Here is a 22497-nt window from a genome sequence, read left to right on the forward strand (position 1 = left end):
AGGGTGCTGCAGTTCATTCCTCTGGCTGAGCTTTGAAACCTTTTGCAGTTTTGCAGCCAAATGATGGCCTGATTGGATCCATGGTGTTACATAAGTATCTATGCCACGATTGGTGAAAAAAGTTCAAAAAAGTACACGCTGACTCATTACTGATAACATTACTCAAATACCATGTCTCTGAATGTGATTCAGAGAAGAGGGATGTCAGATGATGGTTTGACTCACTACATGGTCACATTGTAGTTATATTCCTATTGGTTGAACCAGTTTATTTGTATTATTTAGTTCATTAACTAGTTGTAGATCTAGTTCTAGATGCTGACAAAAGTAAGTGTCCATGTCCTGTCTGTCTATATAGATGAAAAGATGGATGGATGGGTAGACAGAATAACAATACAGTGAAATAACACAGCATACAATATGAGGGTGATTGAGGAGACAGGACAGAGAGCAGTGTGTGTATGTGTGATGTATGCTTCGGGTATACCCTATATTATAGGGACAAATGTCTCAAACAAAGTTTGCAATATCCAAAATACTTTCATTAACGATAATGTTGTTGATAATTTTCCAGATTCTAATCAAACTTCATATATTTTACCGATACAGCATGTTTCATAGAATGGTTGGCTGATGAACGTACTACAGTCTAGTTAGCAGAAACGGGCGGCACATGTATACATGAACTCAGTGGACTTAGTGAGCTGATGTTGGTGGTCAGACAGTGATAATGATTAAATAAGGTCAGATATAGTTGTGCAGATCAGTGCAGTCAGAACTGTTTATTTGATCTCTTTCTTCTCAATTTAATGCTATTTAAAGGGTCTATATGCAATTTTCTGAAATTTAAACTCGCGACTGATGCCTGTGGCCAAAAAACGTAACTGCTCTTCCTTTCTGCTCGCTCTCGCAGCGCGCGCTCGTACGTACACACTTCACAAGTCATCCGCTGCAAAGAAGTCAACATTATGTTTACAGAGGTAAGAACAGTCAAATACATATATTGTTTGAGAAACTAAGTTTGTTTGCAAAATATATGACAAGCGGTGGTGGCAGAGTGATCTGAAACGTCACATCCGCAGACAGCGCGCGAAAAATCCGACCCGACAGAAAATAGGAAAAGTAGGATACAGGCTTATAGGTGCACCCACTGTGAGCTGACAAGGTGTCAGTATGCTCATCAGGAGATGTTTGAGTCATAAATGGTCAAATAAAAAGGCTATTGTTACGTTTATTTTGGGGAAAAAGTTACATATAGCCCCTTTAAGGGATAGTTCACCCAAAAATAAAAATGTCATTATTTCCTCACCTTACATTTGTTCTAAACTTGTATGAGTTTCTTGCTTTTGTTGAACACAAAAGAAGATATTTTGAAGAATCTAAGAGGAGTCTAAATACTATGGAAGTCAATGGCTACCGTCAACTGTTTGGTTAACAACATTCTTAAAAATGCAGTTGAGGTCAAAGGTTTACATCCCCCTTTCAGAATCTGCAAAATGTAAATTATTTTGGCAAAATAAGAAGGATCATACAAAATGCATGTTATTGTTTATTTTGTACTACTGACCTGAATAAGATGTTTACATATAGTCCACAAGAGAAAATAATATTTTAATTTACAAAAATGATCCTTTTGAAAAGTTTACATCCCCTTGATCCACAGCTGTGTTTTTTTGCGTAGTGATAGTTGTTCATGAATCCCTTGTTTGTCCTGAACAGTTAAACTACCTGCTGTTCTTCAGGTCCCACAAATTCTTTGGTTTTCCACCGTTTTTGTGTATTTGAACCCTTTCCAACAATGACAGTATGAATCTTTTCACACTGATGACAACTGAGGGACTCATATGCAACTATTACAGAAGGTTAAAACGCTCACTTATTGTTGAAAAGGGTTTTTTCTGAAGAACAGCAGGCAGTTTAACTGTTCAGGACAAACAAGGGACTCATGAACAACTATCACTAAACAAAAAAACATAGTATCATTCAGATAATAACACAGTATTAAGAATCAAGGGGATGTAAACTTTAGAACAGGGTAATTTTTATAAATTAAACTATTTTCTCTTGTAGACTATATGTAAACATCTTTTATGTGAAATAGCTTATTCAGGTCAGTACTAAATAACAATAATATGCATTTTGTATGATCCCTTTTAATTTGGTAAAATTAAGATTTTGCAGATTTTTGAACTTTTGACTTCAACTGTATCTCCTTTTGTGCTTAACAGAAGAAACTCATTCAGGTTTGGAACAAGTGGACGGTGAAGAAATGATGTGGTTTATCCACAATTCTTCTGTTTAAACTGAATAGGTTGAGGTAAATTAATGTTTCTCTAATTAAAGGAACTCACAAATTGAATGTGTGTACATGTGTATCTCAGGGCAGGACTAAACTGACTGTAATGCAGTACTGTAGAATTATAAATGGTGGCGGTGTTCTAATCCTCATTCACAAGAAAAACAGACATGAGATATAACATGTTTATTTAAGTATGTCAGGTCTACATTAGCAAAATGACAATAATATCTTCTATTACTCCCAAATGTTTCATTTAGGAGAGTGCAAGTAAACAAATCTGAACCTGAAATAACAGGATAAAAAGACAAAAATATTGAAATATATAATAGGATCTCTTTGAATTGTACAAACAACTGCTAATAATTGATTTAAGAGCTGACAAATAAATGACTGTTTTTAAAAAGAGAAAAAAAAACACATGAAACAAACAAAACAATTCACAAACAACAGCTACAAAATACCTTCTAAAGCTGTGGCTGATGCATTGAAACGATGGCATTAAGTTATGTGATATGATACATAATACTGCTCCTGTAAGTTTTGATGAAATTATTTTCATAAATGTTTTGACACATTGTAGCATAAATACACATTTATTTCTTCATTAAGCTTATATGTAATAGTTAGTTGCAATTTTATTTTTAGCATGCATTGCAACGTTCATTCGCTTACCTCATGCATGTTACCTTATCAGCAGTTAGGCATGCAGTTAGTTTCATGTCTAAACCATTTACAGACAAGAAGGCCTGTTCATCTTTGAGTAAATAAAGTGGAAAGTGAGTCTCATTTCAGTAAGAGAAAACATCTGTTTGCTTATGGCAAGATATAGGGTTGTCAGATGTATGCAAAAGTTAAGACAAAGTAGTAGCATTAGAAAACCTGCATTGACTGTACCTAAAGAGAAAAGGAAACCTGAGAAACCAGTTTAAATTTATGAATATCTCTATATACATCCAGAGTTGTTAAAATGGAGGATTTATTAGCACCTGTGATCTTTTACTGGCAGTGGTGTGATACTTGTTAAAGCTAAATTCTCATTATCTGTGGATGCTTTACATTAGAAACCTGATTGTTGCTCTGGATTGATAGAATGAATGGTGATCTTTGGGAATTTTACTATAGCTAATCTTGTTAAGAACATGGAAAAAAGCTAGAATTACAGATAGTTAACACTTGTTGTCCTTCATGGCTGCTTGGTTTATGAAAGTTCTTGGCAAAAGGCTTAGAAAAGAGATCTAGAGGAAAAGACTGAAAAGGAGAGAGTGCGTAGAAATAACAGTGCTTCTTTTTTGAGGTCTATGGTGAAGGAAAAGATACCATACATTCGCTCTCTTTTTAGTTTACGGTGTTTAGTTCATATTTATCTTTGATGCTGTCGTCGTCAAGGTTCCTCTCAGGCTCGGGGTGATGCAGCTCAATCATCAGGAAGTAGATCAACGCCCCAACCACACCACCCACCATCGGCCCGACCACTGGAACCCACCACCAGCCATTTCCAGCACTGAAGACACAGCATGGCACGTATTAAAATCAAGTCAAGACTGGGCAAAATTCTAAATGTAAGTATTTTCAAAGAAACATTTTCAGTTACAAGCACAGGTAAGTAGGAGTTTGAAGTGGAATGACAGAAAGATGAATTTACTGAAATTCAAAGAAATTCAACACGGTCACACAAGAACCCGTAAAAATGTAATTAGTTGATTACAACAACCAAATATCTGCAAAATACATGTCTATACCTATATATACTACCAGACAAAAGTTTTTGAACAGTAAGATTTTTTATGTTTTTTTTTAAAGAAGTCTCTGCTCACCAAGTCTACTTTTATATGGTCCAGCAAAAAAAAAAAGTACAGCAAAAACAGAAAAAATATTTTATTTTTAAAATAACTGTTTTCTGTTTGAATATATTTTAAAATATAATTTATTCCTGTGGTTTCATAGCTGAATTTTTAGCATCATTTCTCCAGTCACATGATCCTTCAGAAATCATTCTAATATTCTGATTTGATGCTCAAAAAAACATTTATATTATGTTGAAAACAGCTGAGTGCATTTTTTCAGGTTTCTTTGATGAATAGAAAGCTCAGAAGAACAGCGTTTATCTGAAATAGAAAGCTTTTGTAACATTATAAATGTCTTTATCACCACTTCTGATCAATTTCCTTGCTTTTTATTACAAATAAATGCTGATCTTTTGATCTTTTTATTTATCAAAGAATCCTGAAAACAAATGTACTCAACCAATTTTAAATATTGATAATAAATAATAATAATAAATGTTTTTTGAACAGCAAATCAGCATGTTAGAATGATTTCCAAAGGATCATGTGACACTGAGGACTGGAGTAATGATGCTGCAAATTTAGCTTTGATTACAGGAATAAATTACATTTTAAAATATATTTGAATAGAAAACCATTTTAAATATTAAAAATATTTCACAACATTACCGATTTTGCTGTATTTTGGATCAAATAAATAAAGGCTTGGTGAGCTGAAGAGAAAAATCTTACTGTTCAAAAACTTTTGACTGGTAGTGTATATTTGAATTTCGTTTAGTTTATTTCTACATCAATTGTCCATTACAATTATATTTCTACTACTACCTAAATTCTAATTTAGAACTGAATTACAATTTAAAAGGAGTTCTCAATCTAATTCAAGACACACAGGTTTAAAGTAGGCTGGAGTGTTGTTCAGCTGTCAGACTGGTGGACGATGTCCACAGTGTTGGTGTCTAGCTGTATAGACACTAATGCATTCATTGTAATCTGTGCTTAGTGTGTCACTCCAGTGCTCCCCGTCTGTAGCACTCTTTCCCTCCCTCAATCCTTTGATCCTTTTATAGGCTACTGAGAATACAAGTGCTCTCTGTCCTTGAACCTTCTCTACAAACAGGTTGGCAACGGTAACTGTAAACAAATGCACTGCCACTGCCTAAAGACACTATGCTGAACTGAACTTAAGTAATCTTCATGTACACTGTTTATAATGTACATGCGTGTTTGTTGCAATTATAACACCATTTGCCCTCAGGTGACCCCTAATCAGTTTTCAAGCTGGAAGGCAAATTAAGCAGACAGATCAAGCATTTCCTCACGTAGGCCTAGTAGGCTACTGAAATGTGATTTGCTCTTCCTGGACGTCATCATGTGTCTGTAGCTGTTAAGGGCTGAATAACAAAATAAACAGAAATATTTGACAGCTGAATGACCAACTGTCAGGGGTGCGTGCAGGATTAGACGAGACGATAGACAATATTTATAAAAGTACAATATATTTAATATAAATCTCTGAGTGGAACAAGGCTGGAACAAGGCAGGAACATACACACACATCTAATACACAAAAGGACCGACAGGGAACTGAAATCAAAGACAGACTTTTAAGGACAGATTAATCATAAGACACAGGTGACATAGATGACTGATAAATCAAACACAGGTGACGGTGATTACACAAACGAGGACTAAACCAAATGATAACAAAATGACAGGGGGAAGACAAATGGGAAAAACCAATGACAAGACAGACAGAACTGTGACATTACGTCCCCCTTCGGAAAGGCGCGTCCTCGCGCCGTGGAAAAAACGAAAAAACGAGAGGGGCGGAAAACCAGGAAACCACAGTCAATGAGGGAGGGGGCTCCGGCGGAGGACGCAACCCCCGGAGGAGGACCAGAACAAAAGTCCAGGTGACACAAAAGACAGTCCAAGGGGGCGACGACGGTGGGAGGAGCCAGGGAGAACACAGGAGGGACCTGAAGCAGGAGAGCAGGACCCAGATCGCAGCCAGGATGACGGCCCACGGAGGAGCCGACGGAGGGAGGAGCCATGGTGGAGGAAGGACCGCCGACTTCGTGGGGCCGACCGACAGAGGCAGAGCAGCTGGCAGAGGAACCTGAAGCGGAGATGGAGAGCCGAAGATCCAGGGCGACACCGCGGATCCGGAGGGCCAAGGCGGAACAGGAGGCTCTGGCGGCCGAGGCGGAGGCGGAGATCCGGAGGTCCGCGGCGGAGCCGGAGCGACAGAGGACGAAGGCGATGCTGACGGGAAGGAGGAGCCTGACAGAGCCGGAGGGACAGAGGGACGAGGCGAAGCCAGAGGAGTGGAGTCCCGAGGCGGCGGATGGTCGACGACTGACCAAGGCGGAGCCGGAAGGACGATGGAGCCCGGTGGAGCTGGTGGGCCGACGGGCAACGGTGGAGAGGAGGGCGTCGAGAGCCGTGGTGGAGCCGCAGGGTCGGAGGGCCGAGGTGGAGATCTGGACTCGTAGGCTGGAGGCGGAGCTGAGGGATCCTCCAGCCATGCCACCGATGTAAGCTGGCATCCCTGCGGCGAGCCCACTGCAGAGATGGTGGGCTGAGGGTGAGCAAGGGGACTGACTGATGACCTGGGAGACTTTGGGCGGCTGGGCGGAACCAGCGGGGACTCAGGACGGCTGGGCGGAACCAGCGGGGACTCAGGACGGCTGGGCGGAACCAGCGGGGACCAGGCAGATTCAGACAGAAGAGGGCGGGTGGGTGGGAAATTTATGTAATCCAGAGGTTCAGAGAAAAAAAGTCTATTAAATCAGGTGTGTTATATTCCACAACTTCGGAAAGAAAGTCAATTAAGTCCCCAGAGATGTTTTCCAGCTCACCCCCAGCGGAGTTGCAGTGGGCAGGGCTCTCCATTTCCCTCACTTGCTCCACGTCGCAATCCACCGTCACAGATGTAGAATCCGGCTCACGCACCTGATCAGCCGGAGAGGACTCTGGCTCTGTCGCTCGCGGCTCTAATCCCTCATCCGCGGTGCGCTCGGGTTCCCACTCTGCATGTCGGGGCGATGATTGGCTGCTCTCTGGGTCGTGAGTGGGGCTGACGTCCTCCTCGACCACGCCGACAGTCCAGGAAGATCCACTGGACGCCAGCACCCACTCGATAAATCCGGCAAGGCTCTCTCGAGGACCCTCCCCGGACAGCTGCTTCTTGATGTTATCATTTAATGATATTGATCTTCCGTTGTGGAAGAACGTGCACAAGCAGCTGTCCGGGTAGTGTGTTGATGGCACGAGGAACAGAAAGTCTCTGATGTGGTCCTCGAGAGAGCGGTTCCCCTGCTTCAGGAGGATGATGAAGACGTTGGGGTCATCCATGAGGGAAAAAAAAATAAAACACTGATACAAAAAACGGAAAATAAACGCAGGGAGAGGTGCCGGGTAAACTGTAGTAGGTCGGTCCTTATGTCAGGGGTGCGTGCAGGATTAGACGAGACGATAGACAATATTTATAAAGTACAATATATTTAATATAAATCTCCGAGTGGAACAAGGCTGGAACAAGGCAGGAACATACACACACATCTAATACACAAAAGGACCGACAGGGAACTGAAATCAAAGACAGACTTTTAAGGACAGACTAATCATAAGACACAGGTGACATAGATGACTGATAAATCAAACACAGGTGACGGTGATTACACAAACGAGGACTAAACCAAATGATAACAAAATGACAGGGGGAAGACAAATGGGAAAAACCAATGACAAGACAGACAGAACTGTGACACCAACTGACCAATCAGAATTAAAAGGATTAACTTCCAGAACAAACATTTACAGATAGTTTACTCATCCCCTTTGTCATCCAAGATGTTCATGTCTTTCTTTCTTTAGTTGTAAAGAAATGATGTTTTTTGAGGAAAACATTTCAGGAATTTTCTCCATATAGTAGACTTCTATGGTGCACGCGAGTTTGACAAATATTTTTACAAAGTGAACGTGCAAAGAAGACGCCCTTTACAAAAAAAGGTAAAACAGCAATGTAGGATGATTTTGAATTTGGAGGAGAAAATGAGATGGGAGTTTTTCGACATACCCTAACTGTCTTGAACTGGAGAGCACAGAGTACACATGCACATCGCAAAACTAGACAAGACGAGCATTTGTGGTTAAATAAAAAATTAATAAATTAATTAAATTAATTTATTTAAGAAAATTACAGATCGTTTCGCTAAGACCTTTCTTCCACGTTTGGGATTGTTTAGAGCCCTTTGAAGCTGCATTTTGGAAGTTCAAACTCACAGGCTCATTGAAGTCCACTATATGAAGAGAATTCCTGAAATGTTTTCCTCAAAAAACATAATTTCTTTACAACTGAAGAAAGAAAGACATAAACATCTTGGATGACAAAGGGGTGACTAAATTATCTGTACATTTTTGTTCAGGAAGTTAACTAATCCTTTAAATATCTTAGATATCATGTAATATATCACATGCAAACAGTAATGCAAATGGAATTGGAATATGCCAGATCATATGCATCAGTCGAAAGCTACTAGGGATGGGTTTTGACATCAATTTCTGATTTGATTCAATATTGATTATTTTGGATATATATCAGGTACAATAGATTTTCTCAAGCAAAAAATCTAATAAAGCCTATATTTCTATATTTCTCAGATTTATTTAAATATAAGTTAAACATTGAACAATGGTAAAAAATTAATAGGTTGTATGGTGCATATATTTAGCAAAATGATCCTCTCTAGAGTTCATTTGTCTAGCTAACTAATGAGTTTATGGTCACCGAATATGTTTTTTTTCTGAGGTAAATGTGAAGTTATGTGACAGCCTATTGTTTACAAGCAGTTGTATTGACGTCTTTCTGTGGTTGAAACACTGAACATGAGACAGGATTCGGATTTTGTTAAGTTGTACTCTACATACCTTCGGATGTTCATTCATGTTTATTTCTTGCTTTAACTGGTTAAAGCAGAGGAGATGATCAGTTCATGTGCACTTTGTGCTACTGCTTATCTTGAACTGGTTACACAATAGAGGGTTTGCACTTACTTTACAGTTTGGTCAGTTACCCGGATGCGCGGCCATATTGGAGATACTCAGATGTAAACAACAGCATGGATTGCATGGTTAATGTACTACTGAATAAGTTGTTCTGCTGATTTATGCTGTTTAAACCACTGAAAAAAACGTGGAAGCAGACTGGAAACGATAAGAACAAACAAGAATGTTGTCAAGATTCTTGCCTTGGAAATCCTGGTTCCAACCACAGACACCTTTTGTTCCTCAGACAGTTATTTTGCATTCTTCACCTTGATTGTTATAACCTTTCGCAGTCTATAGTACTGGCAAAGTACAGGCTGAAACATGACAATAATTGACCATTTTCAGCAGCAAATTTATTTTGGTTCAGTGGCATTGTTTACATTCGGTGCTGCCAATATGGCCATTAATGCATTGTGAAAACCAAAATGGCATTTATTGTTTGAATATTGTAATAAAATGAACATAATTTAAAATCTGAGAATTTGTTTCATATCAAAAGTTACAAAGCACAAAGCTTACTATGGTTTATTGGATGGGAAACATGCTAAAATGTTCCATTCATTAGCTGAAAACAGGCTAGACTAATCAATTCTTGGGATTTAAGAATCAATATCGTTTCGTATAAATGAGAATCAATTAGAAACGAGAAATCAATATATATTTTTTTTACCCTGCCCTATAAGCTACAGTGTTTTGAAGGGTTTTCACTGCTTAAATTTGCAATACTGCATAAGTTAGGCAGTTATTTTAGAATTCTTTATCAGTCTTCATTTGATCCTTTCGGTGTAGAACTGTGCACAAAAGACTCCTCTTGCAGTTCAAGAGCAGCATTAAAATTTCTCTAACTCTCTTCAAAAATGTTGTAGATAATTGTGAGAACTAAAATCTGAGTTTAGTAAAAGACCAATATTATTTCCTTTATAGGAATAAAATACATACTTTCTTTGCTTGTGCCACTTTGATATTCATGCAAGGAGAATTCAGGCTGCCTCACGTACATTTTTAAAATTGCTCTAGTATGCAGGAGATACACAAGTGCATTAAAAAATTAATTTGCTCTGTCAGAAGAATGGTGATAGGCCTTTGCACTTATAGTCTATTTGAAGTTTCAGAAGGTACGTTAGTTGGTGGTGTGCCTCTGTTTCTCACATGCTGGTTGACTCTTTTAGCACATTGAAACTATATGTGTTACTGTACACCTCACTGAAAAACCAACCTTTCCTGTTACAGCATAAGCAATAATACAGATAAGGGAAGAAGCAGAAAACATGAACAAACAATAAGAAAAAGAATATGTTAATGCAGAGGGGGTTTTCTGTACCTGAACACCTCTAGTCCCCATCCTGCCATAGCAGTGAAGAGCCGAGGTCCCAAGTCTCTGGCAGGGTTGATAGGATAGCCGCAGTTCAGTGCCATGGACACTCCAATAGCCAGGATGCTCAGACCAACCATCAGCGGCTCCATTCCTTTAGGTGCCCCCATATTCTTCTTATCTATAATGGCTAAAATACAGAGGACCAGGGCGCCTGTGCCAATCACCTGTAAATAGAAACTAATGATCACCAATGTATTCTCGTATGGAAGCTTGTTTTACCTCAGAGAAAGAAATAAAACTGTGAGTGAGTTATTTTTATTCGTGAGATGGAAATGGGCTTTTAAAGTTCTCAACCAAACATTTATATGCTTATCATTTATATATACCGTTACCTCCTTTTAATTCTTCTCTTAAAACACAACAGTCTATAAGCCAAAGCACAGGCTGTTTAATTTCATTGTACTAGTGAGATTATGTGATATTTAAAATAACGAATGACTGTGTTACACTCACCTGATCAATGAATCCATTTAACAATGAGAGACCTTCACGTGGATATGAGGCAAAGATACCTGCTGTGGCATTTTCACCTACTACAAACCATTCTCCATTAGCAAAACTTGCAAAGGCACCTATGGAAAAGAGAATCTTTTTTTGTTTTTGGTATTTTATGCAGAAAACATTGAAATGGGTTGCATGGAGCTACAAAGGACGGATTATCAGTTCCTTCTACTTGCTTTTACAGCTTTTCAACTAGAGAAAGATTTTAAAAAGGATTCATAGGTAGTAATTTAATGACTATTTAGTGTAAATGTAAAATACTTAAAAATAAAAATCCTATTACTTTGTAACATTACTTTTTTTTAAGAGTTGCTTGACCATTCTAATGTTATATAATATCTTAATCTAACCAATATCAAAACAAAACATGTTTGTTGTGTGTGTTTGTGTATTTTGTGTGCATGCATAGGGTCATGAAACCCTAAAACACCTTTTTCATATGTTAACAGATATTTACGTTAACTGCCACTCAAAAGTTTGGGATCAGTAATATTTTTAATGCTTTTAAAGGAGACTTTTCTGCTCATCAAGGCTGCTTTGTATGATTAAAAATACAGAAAAAACTGTAATATTGTGAAATAATATTGCAATTTAAAATAGTTGTTTTCTATTTTATTATACTATAAAATGGAATTTATTCCTGTGATGCATAGCTGTGTCACATGATCCTTCAGAAATCATTCTAATATGCAGATTTTTTTTATTAATGTTGGAAACAGTTGTGCTGCTTTTTAATAATGTTTTGGAACCTGTGAAACTTTTTTAGCGATACTGAATAAAACATTGAAAAGAACAGCATTTATTTAAAATATAAATATTTTGTAACAATATACACTATCTTTTAAAGTAATTTTTTCTTTCTCTGTTTGAAAGAAATTAATACTTTTATTCAGCAATGATGTGTTCATTTGATAAAAAAAAGTGATAGTAAATACTTTTATTGTTAGAAAAGATTTATATTTTAAATAAATGCAGTTTTTTTTTTTACTTTTTATTCATCAAAGAATCCTGAAAAAAGTTTCACAGGATCCCAAAAAATATTAGGCAGCACAACTGTTTCCAACATTGATAATAAAAGTAATAAATTAGTATATTAGAATGATTTATGAAGGATCATGTGATGTTCAAGACTGGAGTAATGGCTAATGAAAATTCAGCTTTACAGTATTTAAAGTATTTTAAAATAAAATAAAAATTTATTTTGAATTGCAATAATATGTATTATATTCTGTATTTTTGACCAAATAAATGGAACCTTATGCATAAGAGACTTTTTTAAAAAACATTATCTTACTGATTACTTTTGAGCGGCAGTGTATGTACAGGTTACACTGAAAACAGTATCACTTATTATACTTATTATAAAGGGGTAAGTTATGTTTGTTTATTTATTTGTTTTCCTAAGCTATTTCATTTTTTCAGTTTAAAAAGCGAAGTTAAACCAATATCATGAAATGTGAGGTACATGTCTCAGTGTGACAGTTGTGACTGACTGGAAAGTAAGCATCTGCATCATCAGTTTCTGAACTTTTCACCACATTATTCATGAGAATGATCTTATTCAATCCAATAAGTGTGACCAGTGCTAAAACAGCTTTAAACAATTTTAAGAAGTGCACTGAAAACTTACCATAGTACAGACAGTAGACAGCACAAGACCCTGCAAAGGCACCTAGAAATTGCGCTATCACATAGACAGGAAATTTCTTTAACGGGAGTTTTCCCAAGACAACCATAGCCAGAGAAACAGCTGGGTTCACATGTCCACCTGCAATGAGATGCAACAGTTGATTGAAAAGTTTTAATGACAGCAAAGTATCTGGTTTTAGTGGTCCATTTTTGTATGGCGATTTTGTATTGATTGAGGTTTGCATAAAAGCATACTGAGGTTTTTTGTAATACGGATTGTCATCTATTTCTCTAATTGCTTTCTCTAATTGCTATATACAGTCAAACCAGAAAATATTCAGACACCAGATATAATTTTTGTTTTTTGTTTTTTGCTAGTGGGTGCAGGACACTATAGTTAATTTATGTAAGTGAGGATAGCATATACCCAAAAATTATTCATACAGTGGACTACCAGTATATTTAAATAAAATTGGGACCAAAAATTATTCAGACACTGTGACCTGACCATGTTTTGCTTAAGTGTTTTTGCTTTAATTGCTAATGCAAACTTTTTACACCACAGACTGAACAAAATTAAGCATTGCTTGGTAATTGGTCAACAGAGTGTTGCTATTTGCGTAAATATTGTCATTCTAACAGTTGTCTGTTTAACAGTTTAACTCTTGTCATATTTTCTAAACTATTACACATTACCATTTTCTAAACTATAGTGAATAAACTGTGATAATCTGAGAAATGTTGAAAGTGTGTGAATAAATTTTGGTTTAACTGTAGGTATAGACTCTCACTTTCCCTCTCTTAATCCAGAGTGTTCCTCATAAACACTGGCTACAGAAACTAGTTGAGGTAGTCAATGGGAATTGGGCCTGACATAATCTGGCTAAATCCTCAGGCATCACCGCGTGTCTTAGGAGTACCTCAGCTTTGACATAAGACCGCGCAGGCCTGCAGAACTGTCTCTGACCCCACTGTACACGCGGCTTTAGAATGAAAAACACTGACCTTTCCTGACCCACAACACTGTTTTCTTAATTGTTTGGTAGCTGATTAAATGCTGATCAAATTAAACATTTGCTAATTAGAGGCCAAGCACTGAAGGTGAGGATGTGAGGCTACATCTCCACAACGGTTTGGCGTATTGAGACCAAACTTGGTGTCTGTTATAACCATAGACTGTAAAAAAGATGGACAACGCGTTTCCGCTTCTTTCCACTATAGAAAAGTGAAGCCAAAACAGCTCAATATGGCCGCTACCATCTTGGGGGAAGTTACGTCATTTGGAGCCAGAGCATGCGCAGTAGAGGTTCGTTTGGAGCCAGAGCATGCGCAGTAGAGTCGTGAGGCGGAGCCGCGGTGTCAAAGTCCCGCCCAAACTCTCGCAGACCCAATCGCACGATCACAATCATGACACCACACCCCATTTTTATAGCATCAAATAACTACTTAAAAGCAAACTTTTTAGAAAAACGAACACCTGAGCATGGATCAGCATTATAAGAACTACCTCACACGATGGAAATCACCTTTGGAAAAAAATTATTTGCCGTGTAATTCGATTATTTAGTTTGGCTCACGTCCCATTAGATTACATGGGGAGGGCGGGGTTTATGACCTATACTGCAGCCAGCCACCGGGGGGCGATCGAAAACTTTTGGCTTCACTTTTCAGGACACCTACGGCACGCTTGGTTATAACAAGCATGACCTGAGACTGCCTGCAGTGTTTCAGCACAGCGCCACCTAGTGGTCAGGGGATATTAAAATAGGTATTTTTGCTTATAACTTCTGAATGGTTTGGCCAAAAATATTTAGATTCGGTGCACCATGGCGAGTCGAACCATACCCCATGTCAGCCATTTTGTGTGTCGGCCATCTATATGCCATAATTGGATGAACTTCCTGTCCCGAACTCTTTTTTTAACTCCTCCTAGACCGTTGTTCTGATTTTCACCAAATTTGACTCGGATCATCTTCAGACCATGCTGGCAAAAAGTTATGGATTTTGTGGTGATATACAAAACAGTTTTCATTTAGCGCATCAAAGAATTTGCTGAAAAGATGTCAAACTGCATCTGAGGCTGTATCTTGACACATGCGCCAAATTTTGTATGTGCCATTGTCACCTTACACTGACCACGCCACACCAATTTGGTAACAGCACCACCTACTGGTCAAGAGTAGTAAACCATTCATTAACTATTAATTATGAAATTTCCAAAAATGCCAACAACTGTTGACTGCATTAGCAATAGTGAAAACTGGCATGGAAGAGAAGAAATTTTTGAATAAAGTCGTTATTTTTGTTTTCTTTGTTTACGAACTTTCTGGATCTTTAACATAGTAGTTGTGTTGCTGTCTATGCAGGGTCAGAAAGCTCTCAGATTTCATCAAAAATATGTTAATGTGTGTTCTGAAGATAAACAAAGATCTCATGGGTTTGGAAAGACACAATGGAGAGTAATTAATGACAAAATTTTCATTTTTGGGTGAACTATCCCTTTAAGGTAAAATATTTTGTTTTTTATAAAAATAAAAAGTAAGTATTTTTGTTCCATTCATAGTATGGAAAAAATATTGTGGAAGTCAGTGGCTACCATCAACTCTTTGGTTACCCACATTATTAAAAATATCTTCTTTTGTGTTCAACAGAATAAAGAAGCTCATACAAGCTTGGAACAACTTGAGGGTAAGTAAATGAAGACAGAAATGTCATTTTTGGATAAACTAGCCCTTTAATAATGACAGGCCAGTGCCTACACCTGATTTCCACCTGGGACATATGCTCTAGAAAAGCTCATTAGTTCAATACTGTAGTCATCATCACACCATGAAAGATTATCACAGTCATGTGGGCTGCTGGGCTAACCAACTTATTCACGCACAAGTGCACACTTTTGACGACTTTTACTGCAGAACTCTGGCTATATTTAACATCACATACATATATTTATATATGGCTCTGTCTCCCATTGTCACACAGTGAGAGGAGGGAACTGCTGGCAGCAAATGGTGAGGAACAGATCTACAGCTCGAGACTCAATTCCTCTGATAATTCAGTTTCATGCATCAGCACAATAACAAATGCACAATTGTGTGCTCAAGGTCTAGACACCACTACTGAATGGAAAACCACAGGGCCTCATGACCTTTTCACATTTCCCTGAACAACCCGATGTGCACCACCACAAACATTGCTTGTTTATTCATGTTTCAATTTTTTTATTTAAGATTGATTTCTTCTGATGTCATCTTCCGTATGTGCAATTTTATAAAAACAGTCATTTTAAAAAATGCAAACATGAGTAAGAGTGCAATGAATAATAATAATAATTATTATTAAATAAAATATTAAATGTGATATCACAAAAATGCTAACACAAAAGCACAATTTGTTTTTAGTATTATTATCATCATTCAATATTTATTATTTTATGTAATTATTGTTGTTGTTTTTTCAGTAAGGCCACACACTTCCACAGTGGTAGTAAATTGTGCAATAACCCTTTGCTGATTTGTGACCGCACAGTGTGAACCTCACAACTACAATGCTGACTACTGTGGCTCTGATCATCTTATGAAGTTGACTGGGCCAGGGGAAGACATCCTGTAGACATTTAGACGTCTCTTCTGTAGGCACTCAGGGTACGTTTACACAACAACAGTTGTACTAAAAACAAAAGTTTTGTCCTTTTGCGGTTTTTAAGTGTTTCACATACAGACAACAACATTGTCAAAATTATCCCCGTTCACACAGTTCTGCAAAAATGAATGAAACCATTGTATTTTGCATGCAAGGCCAGTAGTTGGTGAAGTCACTTTGTAAAGAAACACTATGTGCCTGAGCACATACGCGTTCCTATAGGCTATAGACATAATCAGTGTTGGGGAAAAGTTACTTTTAAAAGTAATGCATTACAATATTGCGTTACTCCCTAATAAAGTAACTAATTACTTCTTTTTATAAAAAAAAGTAATGTGTTCTGTTACTTTTTGCATTGCTTTTTAAATCTGGGCAGGGCTTACTTGTGTCATAGTTCTGTTTAGTTCTGTGCTTGTCATGTCTGTTGAGTTCTCATTAGTTGCCATGGTTTCTGATTAGTTAATTTTTGTCCAGCTGTTCTTGTTTAGTTCCCTCATTAACCTTGTGTGTATTTAAACTCCTGATTCTGTTTTTATCCTTCGTTGGTTATTATTTGATGCTATGTGTGGTGCCAGTTTTACGTTCTTAGTAACGTCTTCTTTGAAATATGAAATCCATGTTTATATGCTTCCTTCCTCTGCAACCGTGACAGAATAACCAACCAATATAAAAACAAATAAGAGATGGACTCAATCTCTTTTTTTAATATAAAAAGTTCTATTTTTGGCAAGTGTAAAAGCCCTTTCACACTGAAAGCCTTAAGCTGAAATAAAAGTATATTCACGTCTGTACAGTAGAATGCAGAAGAAGAAGAAAGTTCAACACTCCTCAGCAATCAAAAAAAGAAGTAACAAATGTTAGTAATTTTTGCTTATTAGTATGGGGACAGGAGAGCTTTCAATCAATGTGACCCTGGACCACAAAACCAGTCGTAAGTAGCACGGGTATATTTGTAGCAATAGCCAACAATACATCGTATGGGTCAAAATTATTAGTTTTTCTTTTATGCCAAAAATCATTAGGATATTAAGTAAAGATCATGTTCCATGAAGATATTTTGTAAATTTCCTACCAAAGATATATCAAAACTTAATTTTTGTAGTATGTAATTAGTAATGTGCATTGCTAAGGACTTTATTTGGACAACTTTAAAGGCAATTTTCTCAATATTTAGATTTTTTTTGCAGCCTCAGATTTTAGATTTTTAAGTAGTTGTATCTTGGCCAGAAAATGTCCTATCTTAACAAACCACACATCAATGAAAAGCTTATTTATTCATTTAGGTATCCCAATTTCAGAAAAATTGACCCTTATTACTGGTTTTCTGGTCAAGGGTCACAAATGGGGAAAAAGTAACTGGCATTACTTATTTGAAAAAGTAACTTGTACATTTTCTTGTAAATTAAAAAATAATGTGTTTCTTTACTAGTTACTTGAACAAAGTAATCTGATTACTTAACTCACATTACTTTTAGTGTGTTACCCCATCACTGCACAAAACATGTTGGTATGCGCATAATGTCTGTCACCTTTTTCACAAATTTGCATTATGATGTGTGTATAAAGTGTTTTGATTCTTTATTGTTCGGTCACACTTTACATTAGGGATTCATTCGTTAACATTAGTTAATTAATTAGTTAACATAAACTCCCAGTGTAAAAATTCTTCTAAACATTCATTAATCGTATTTAAATTGTCAGATATTTTTGTTAAAAGAAAAAAGTTAGTAAACCTGTTATACTGTATTATGACAACACTTTTTTGCAACTAAATTTAAATATCGTGAAACATTAGCAATTAATCGCAACATGAAAATTTTATACCGGCATATCCATAATCCAGTTTTCGGTGGCATGTACCATGTAGCACACAAAGTTTTTTGGATGGTGGATTGTAACACGCATTTAACAGCAGAACAGTATTTAATCCACTGTATGTTGCTTTCAAGCATATGCTTTAAGCTATACCAGTGGTAATTCTACAACCATTAGGCTTCTCCATACTAAATGTGTTTATATCTGTCTTGTGTCCCTCTGTGTTATTGTAGGGCAACGTCAATGATAAGCTTTTAAAGAAATTCCAGGAATCATCTGCATTATTATAACACATTAAAATAAAAGCTTCACCTTCACCATAATCCTTGAGGAATTCTCATAATGAAGTCCAGACATACATGTCCAATCTGGTTTATCAAACCTGTCTGAGGCTTATTACTATATGAAGGCTTTTTCTACCTAACTTTGACCAGATTTAGGTTTTGATAGAATAAATGCACATAAACCACAATAGAGCAATAAATTGGGCTGTTTATGTAGTTTTGATTTGATCATGGAGACTGATCATGGAGAGTGTTCCACGTGGCTTGTGTTGTTAAGCATGTTTTGTTAAGCATGATCAAAGATCACAAACAACCGTGAAAAACCGCCCTGATGGATAGCTAAATATGACCTTTGAAATGAGAAGATGCTTTGAACTCCGCTGTCCCAGACTAATGCCTTTTCTTTATTAAATGCATTTATGGAATCATTAAAAAGTTTACTTCGAATTTGCGTTTGTTTTATAGCAGATCTTTTTCTTCCTCTAAGAGTGGGTGCAGCCATTTGAAAATTGTATGTGTCTGGCTTCTGGTCTCATCCTCGTCCAGCTATTTTTAGCTGTACAAAACAGCTCGTTTTGCTTCTTGATATTACAAATTTGTGTTTCTTACCATATTATATAATGTATGATCTTAATTATAAGCACACTGGCTTGTAGTTTTACAGTTTACTGCACGTTGTTATTCTTCTTATTTCCCTATAGCGACTAATGAACTGGAAGTAGGGCTGGGCGATATGGCAAAAATGTATTCTCGATAATTTTTTCCCATATTGAACGATAACGATATATATTTCGATATAAGCTGTTGATGTTGCCAGCTTTAAAATAGTATCCCAACAGTGACTAAAGCCACAAAAATTAAAGGGTTCATTAAATTACATTTTAAAGTATAGTTTATTAACAAAAACAGATTACAGATTTGGCCTTAAAAATTAAAACAACTTACTAAAATAAATTTAAAAAATAAAAGTTGTGACAGAGTATGGTAAATGAGAGTAAATGTACAAAATGTAAACATAAAATTATTGTAAAAACATAATTTGTAACAATTATTTATTTATTTATTATTTGTTATTATTAACATAATTGTTTATTTTCTCTATTATAGGTAGAGCTATTTAAATTAGAGGCAACCACTGCATTTTGAAACAATCTACAGTATAAATAACAAAAAATTACGAAACAGTTCTTTCTTAATCGTATTAAGTGCAGACAATTCAGCCATAATCAAAGTTGGCTACTCTCTCATTATTCTAATTGCAAATAGAGACCGAATATTTCAAGAATGATACAGAGCTATAGACATACACAACCTATCATAGCCTACATACTAATAACAGCTTAGATATGTAATGTAGCCTTATTTGTGTGCATTGGGGAGTCCCTCTCTAAACAAGGGGGATTAAAATTGCTTTTGAATGCGCGTGCGTTTTTTGCTTTCGGTTTCAGTTTTAACAATCGCGCCAAACTCTCAGCTGAGCTGAGAGTCACTTTTCAGGTAGCCAAACCACTTATATAACGGAATTCGTGCTACCTTTTTTTGTCGACAGTTTCAACATCTTTGGATAATAACTCGAGGTTAGTTTCACTTTCGTCGCTGCTTCCACTCTCTCTTTTTTTTGTCGTCCTGGTGTTAAGTTTTTCTCGCAAAGTGCGGTATTAAATGAACTTTGTACTTTGACGTGCACACGCACGCTGCACGCTGATTGACTGTTGTCTCATATTTCTGCTGTGTGATTGGCTCTTAGATTAATCCATATCGAGCAAAAAATGTCTACAGCTTATCATCGTTATTAACATAAATTTTATCGCGATTCGATATGATATCGTTTATCGGCCCATCCCTAACTGGAAGTCTCACCCACAGGCTTACTTCCACATTAAAGAATAAGGTGGCTAGTTAGCTGAGATTTAGGTAAATTTTAAGTAGCATATGTGCATGTTACATTTACACATTTGTACTCTAGACTTTCTGTTTGTCAGTGTGAGCAGTTACCTGACACGCCTCCTGCCATGTACACAGCCAGCATCACCCCTAGAGTAAAGCCAAAGTGGATAGTGAGATTTTCTCCTTGTTTTTCTCTGCTGAGAACAGTCTGGGCCACTGAACCACAACCAAAGAGCTGCAAACAGGAAATGGGCAGAGAGAAGACAATTTAGGAAGACAATTAGTAGAAAAAAGCTCCCGCCTTACAGATAAGAAAAGCACTCTTGTTGTGGAGCACTTATTCAAAACTAATTAGTGGGACAGTTTGGTCAAAAGCTCTGTCCATTATGGTCAGGGCGGCACCCCCAAAGCAACAAAATCTGTCATGTTGAATCAGAATCTTTTCACGTAATTAACACCAGTAGAATACACTGTAGAAAAAGTCTAAGTATAGTTCATGTTTTAATACCTAATTGAAATCATTTTAAAGTCTAAGAACATTTAAAATATTACTCAAACCTTTTTTGGTCGTAAAATGTACTTCTTTTCACCCAAAAAGTGTCAAACATAACATTAAAACAATTATGAAACACAAATTCACTAAACAGCAAAATGTACAATACGAAGTACAGTAAATCTTAAAATTAGTCAATTATTAGTTGTGCAACGTTTAGCAATTATGTGACAACATCTGACTTTTTCTTGAGAACAGGACAATTTCTTTATTTTATAGTCATGAGTGTGGTTTTATTGTGTTTACTTGTTTACACGAGCTATAGCAAAACTTTAATGATTGGAATTCACTTAAACTAACATAAAAACACTGCCAGAGAAATTGAGCGTTTGTCTGTGTGGACTAAAACGTTGTATTTGCCTTTCACAGCACAAATCATAGCCATTAGAACTGATCAATAAGAAGCGTAAATAAGACGACACTTGACATCACTAGAGTGTGTTGCATCTAATGTAGTGCATTTAGTCTAAATCATTAAGTGGTCACACATATAGCTATTATTACCACAATAATATGTGTTAACACGTTTTTATAAAATGTTAAGTGCTTCTTTAAAATGAAAGAATGTCAACCTCTACACCACCCATATGATAAGAATTAAAGTATTAAGTTGACAGGCTAATTCATTATTTTAAAAAGTGACACAATAACATTGCAGTAAATATGCATCATAATTCTAATACGTTTAAATTTCAACATTGTTATTTTCAGTTTACTTGGATCTGAAGTCCTGACAGCCGAAAGACTTACTATTAATACGAACGTCCCCAGTAATTCCGCCAGAAACTCTCTGATGATGTCCCGCCTCAGGGTGCATCTCTCCCTCAAATTTCTTAAGTTTTCCATACGATCCATACTTTCCCCGACAGCTGAGATGTGATGTTCGGACAGACAGTTGAAGGGCTGATCTCGCTTGAGTTTAAGTGTCTTAGGCTTTAACCTTCCCCGCCCCTCCTGCTACTCAGATGTCATTAAACACACTGACATGACAGGTTGGTGGTTCCTCTTTGCTCTCCCTCAATCCATCCTCTTCACGCTGAGACAAATACGAGAGTCCGATCAACTCGTAAAAAATATCATTACGCAGCCTGTTTGTTAAAAATCTTATTTGCGAACATTTAACGCTACAGAAACGGCGTTGGAAATACTAGACTTGCTTGAATTGACTTAATCTTTTTTTAAGAAGCGTTACTTATTTAAGTATTGCGTTATTAACAGAAGATTTATTGCAGTTGGAGTTGACCAAGTAACCTATAAAATATACACTTCTACAATATTAAGCAAAAAATGCCTATACGTTTTTTTCCTCTAGATCTAATTAAAAAATATAAATAATTCCAGTCCAGTTCGTTCAAAATATAAACTTTAATTAATTAAAGCTTCTTTTTTTTGAAGCTTTTAAAAAAGTTAAACGGTAAAGAAATGAAAGATGCTTTTCATTTTAGTAGGCTACTTTTTAAAATATATAAAATAAATTAGCCTACTTTATTTTTGATTCAGGAACCTGTATCTGTGGGATTTTTTAAAAATCAACTCAAAATCAATACAAACTTTCTATACATTTCTAGAGCGTGTTTTTGCACTGAATTCTAAAAAGATTTCTTTTAAATTGACCTCTATAAATAATACTCAATAGACCTACACAATGGACAATACACGGTAGAAACGCACACAAC

The 22497-nt window shown here is 36.6% G+C and overlaps 1 protein-coding gene across 1 annotated transcript; it reads right to left on the reverse strand.

Moving 5' to 3' along the window:
- Nucleotides 1–2467: 2467 nt before the first annotated feature.
- aqp9b (aquaporin 9b) lies at nt 2468–21785 on the reverse strand. The gene is made up of 6 exons (XM_073836209.1): nt 21572–21785; nt 20377–20503; nt 12642–12779; nt 10964–11082; nt 10457–10674; nt 2468–3800 (listed from the first exon to the last, which is right to left on the reverse strand). Exons 1-6 carry the CDS (start codon nt 21674–21676, stop codon nt 3635–3637), a joined length of 873 nt encoding a protein of 290 aa, XP_073692310.1. The 5' UTR covers nt 21677–21785; the 3' UTR covers nt 2468–3634.
- Nucleotides 21786–22497: the final 712 nt, after the last annotated feature.

Source organism: Garra rufa, chromosome 3, assembly GCF_049309525.1.
Source record: "Garra rufa chromosome 3, GarRuf1.0, whole genome shotgun sequence".
NCBI lineage: Eukaryota > Metazoa > Chordata > Actinopteri > Cypriniformes > Cyprinidae > Garra > Garra rufa.

Excerpts from the sequence above, each read along its gene's own strand:
- aqp9b (XM_073836209.1), bottom strand. The coding sequence starts at position 21,676 with ATGGATCGTATGGAAAACTTAAGAAATTTGAGGGAGAGATGCACCCTG. Across the intron at positions 20,504-21,571 it reads TGGGGACGTTCGTATTAATA|CTCTTTGGTTGTGGTTCAGT; the intron begins GTAAGTCTTTCG and ends TCCTGTTTGCAG. Across the intron at positions 3,801-10,456 it reads TGGGGACTAGAGGTGTTCAG|TGCTGGAAATGGCTGGTGGT; the intron begins GTACAGAAAACC and ends CTGTGTCTTCAG.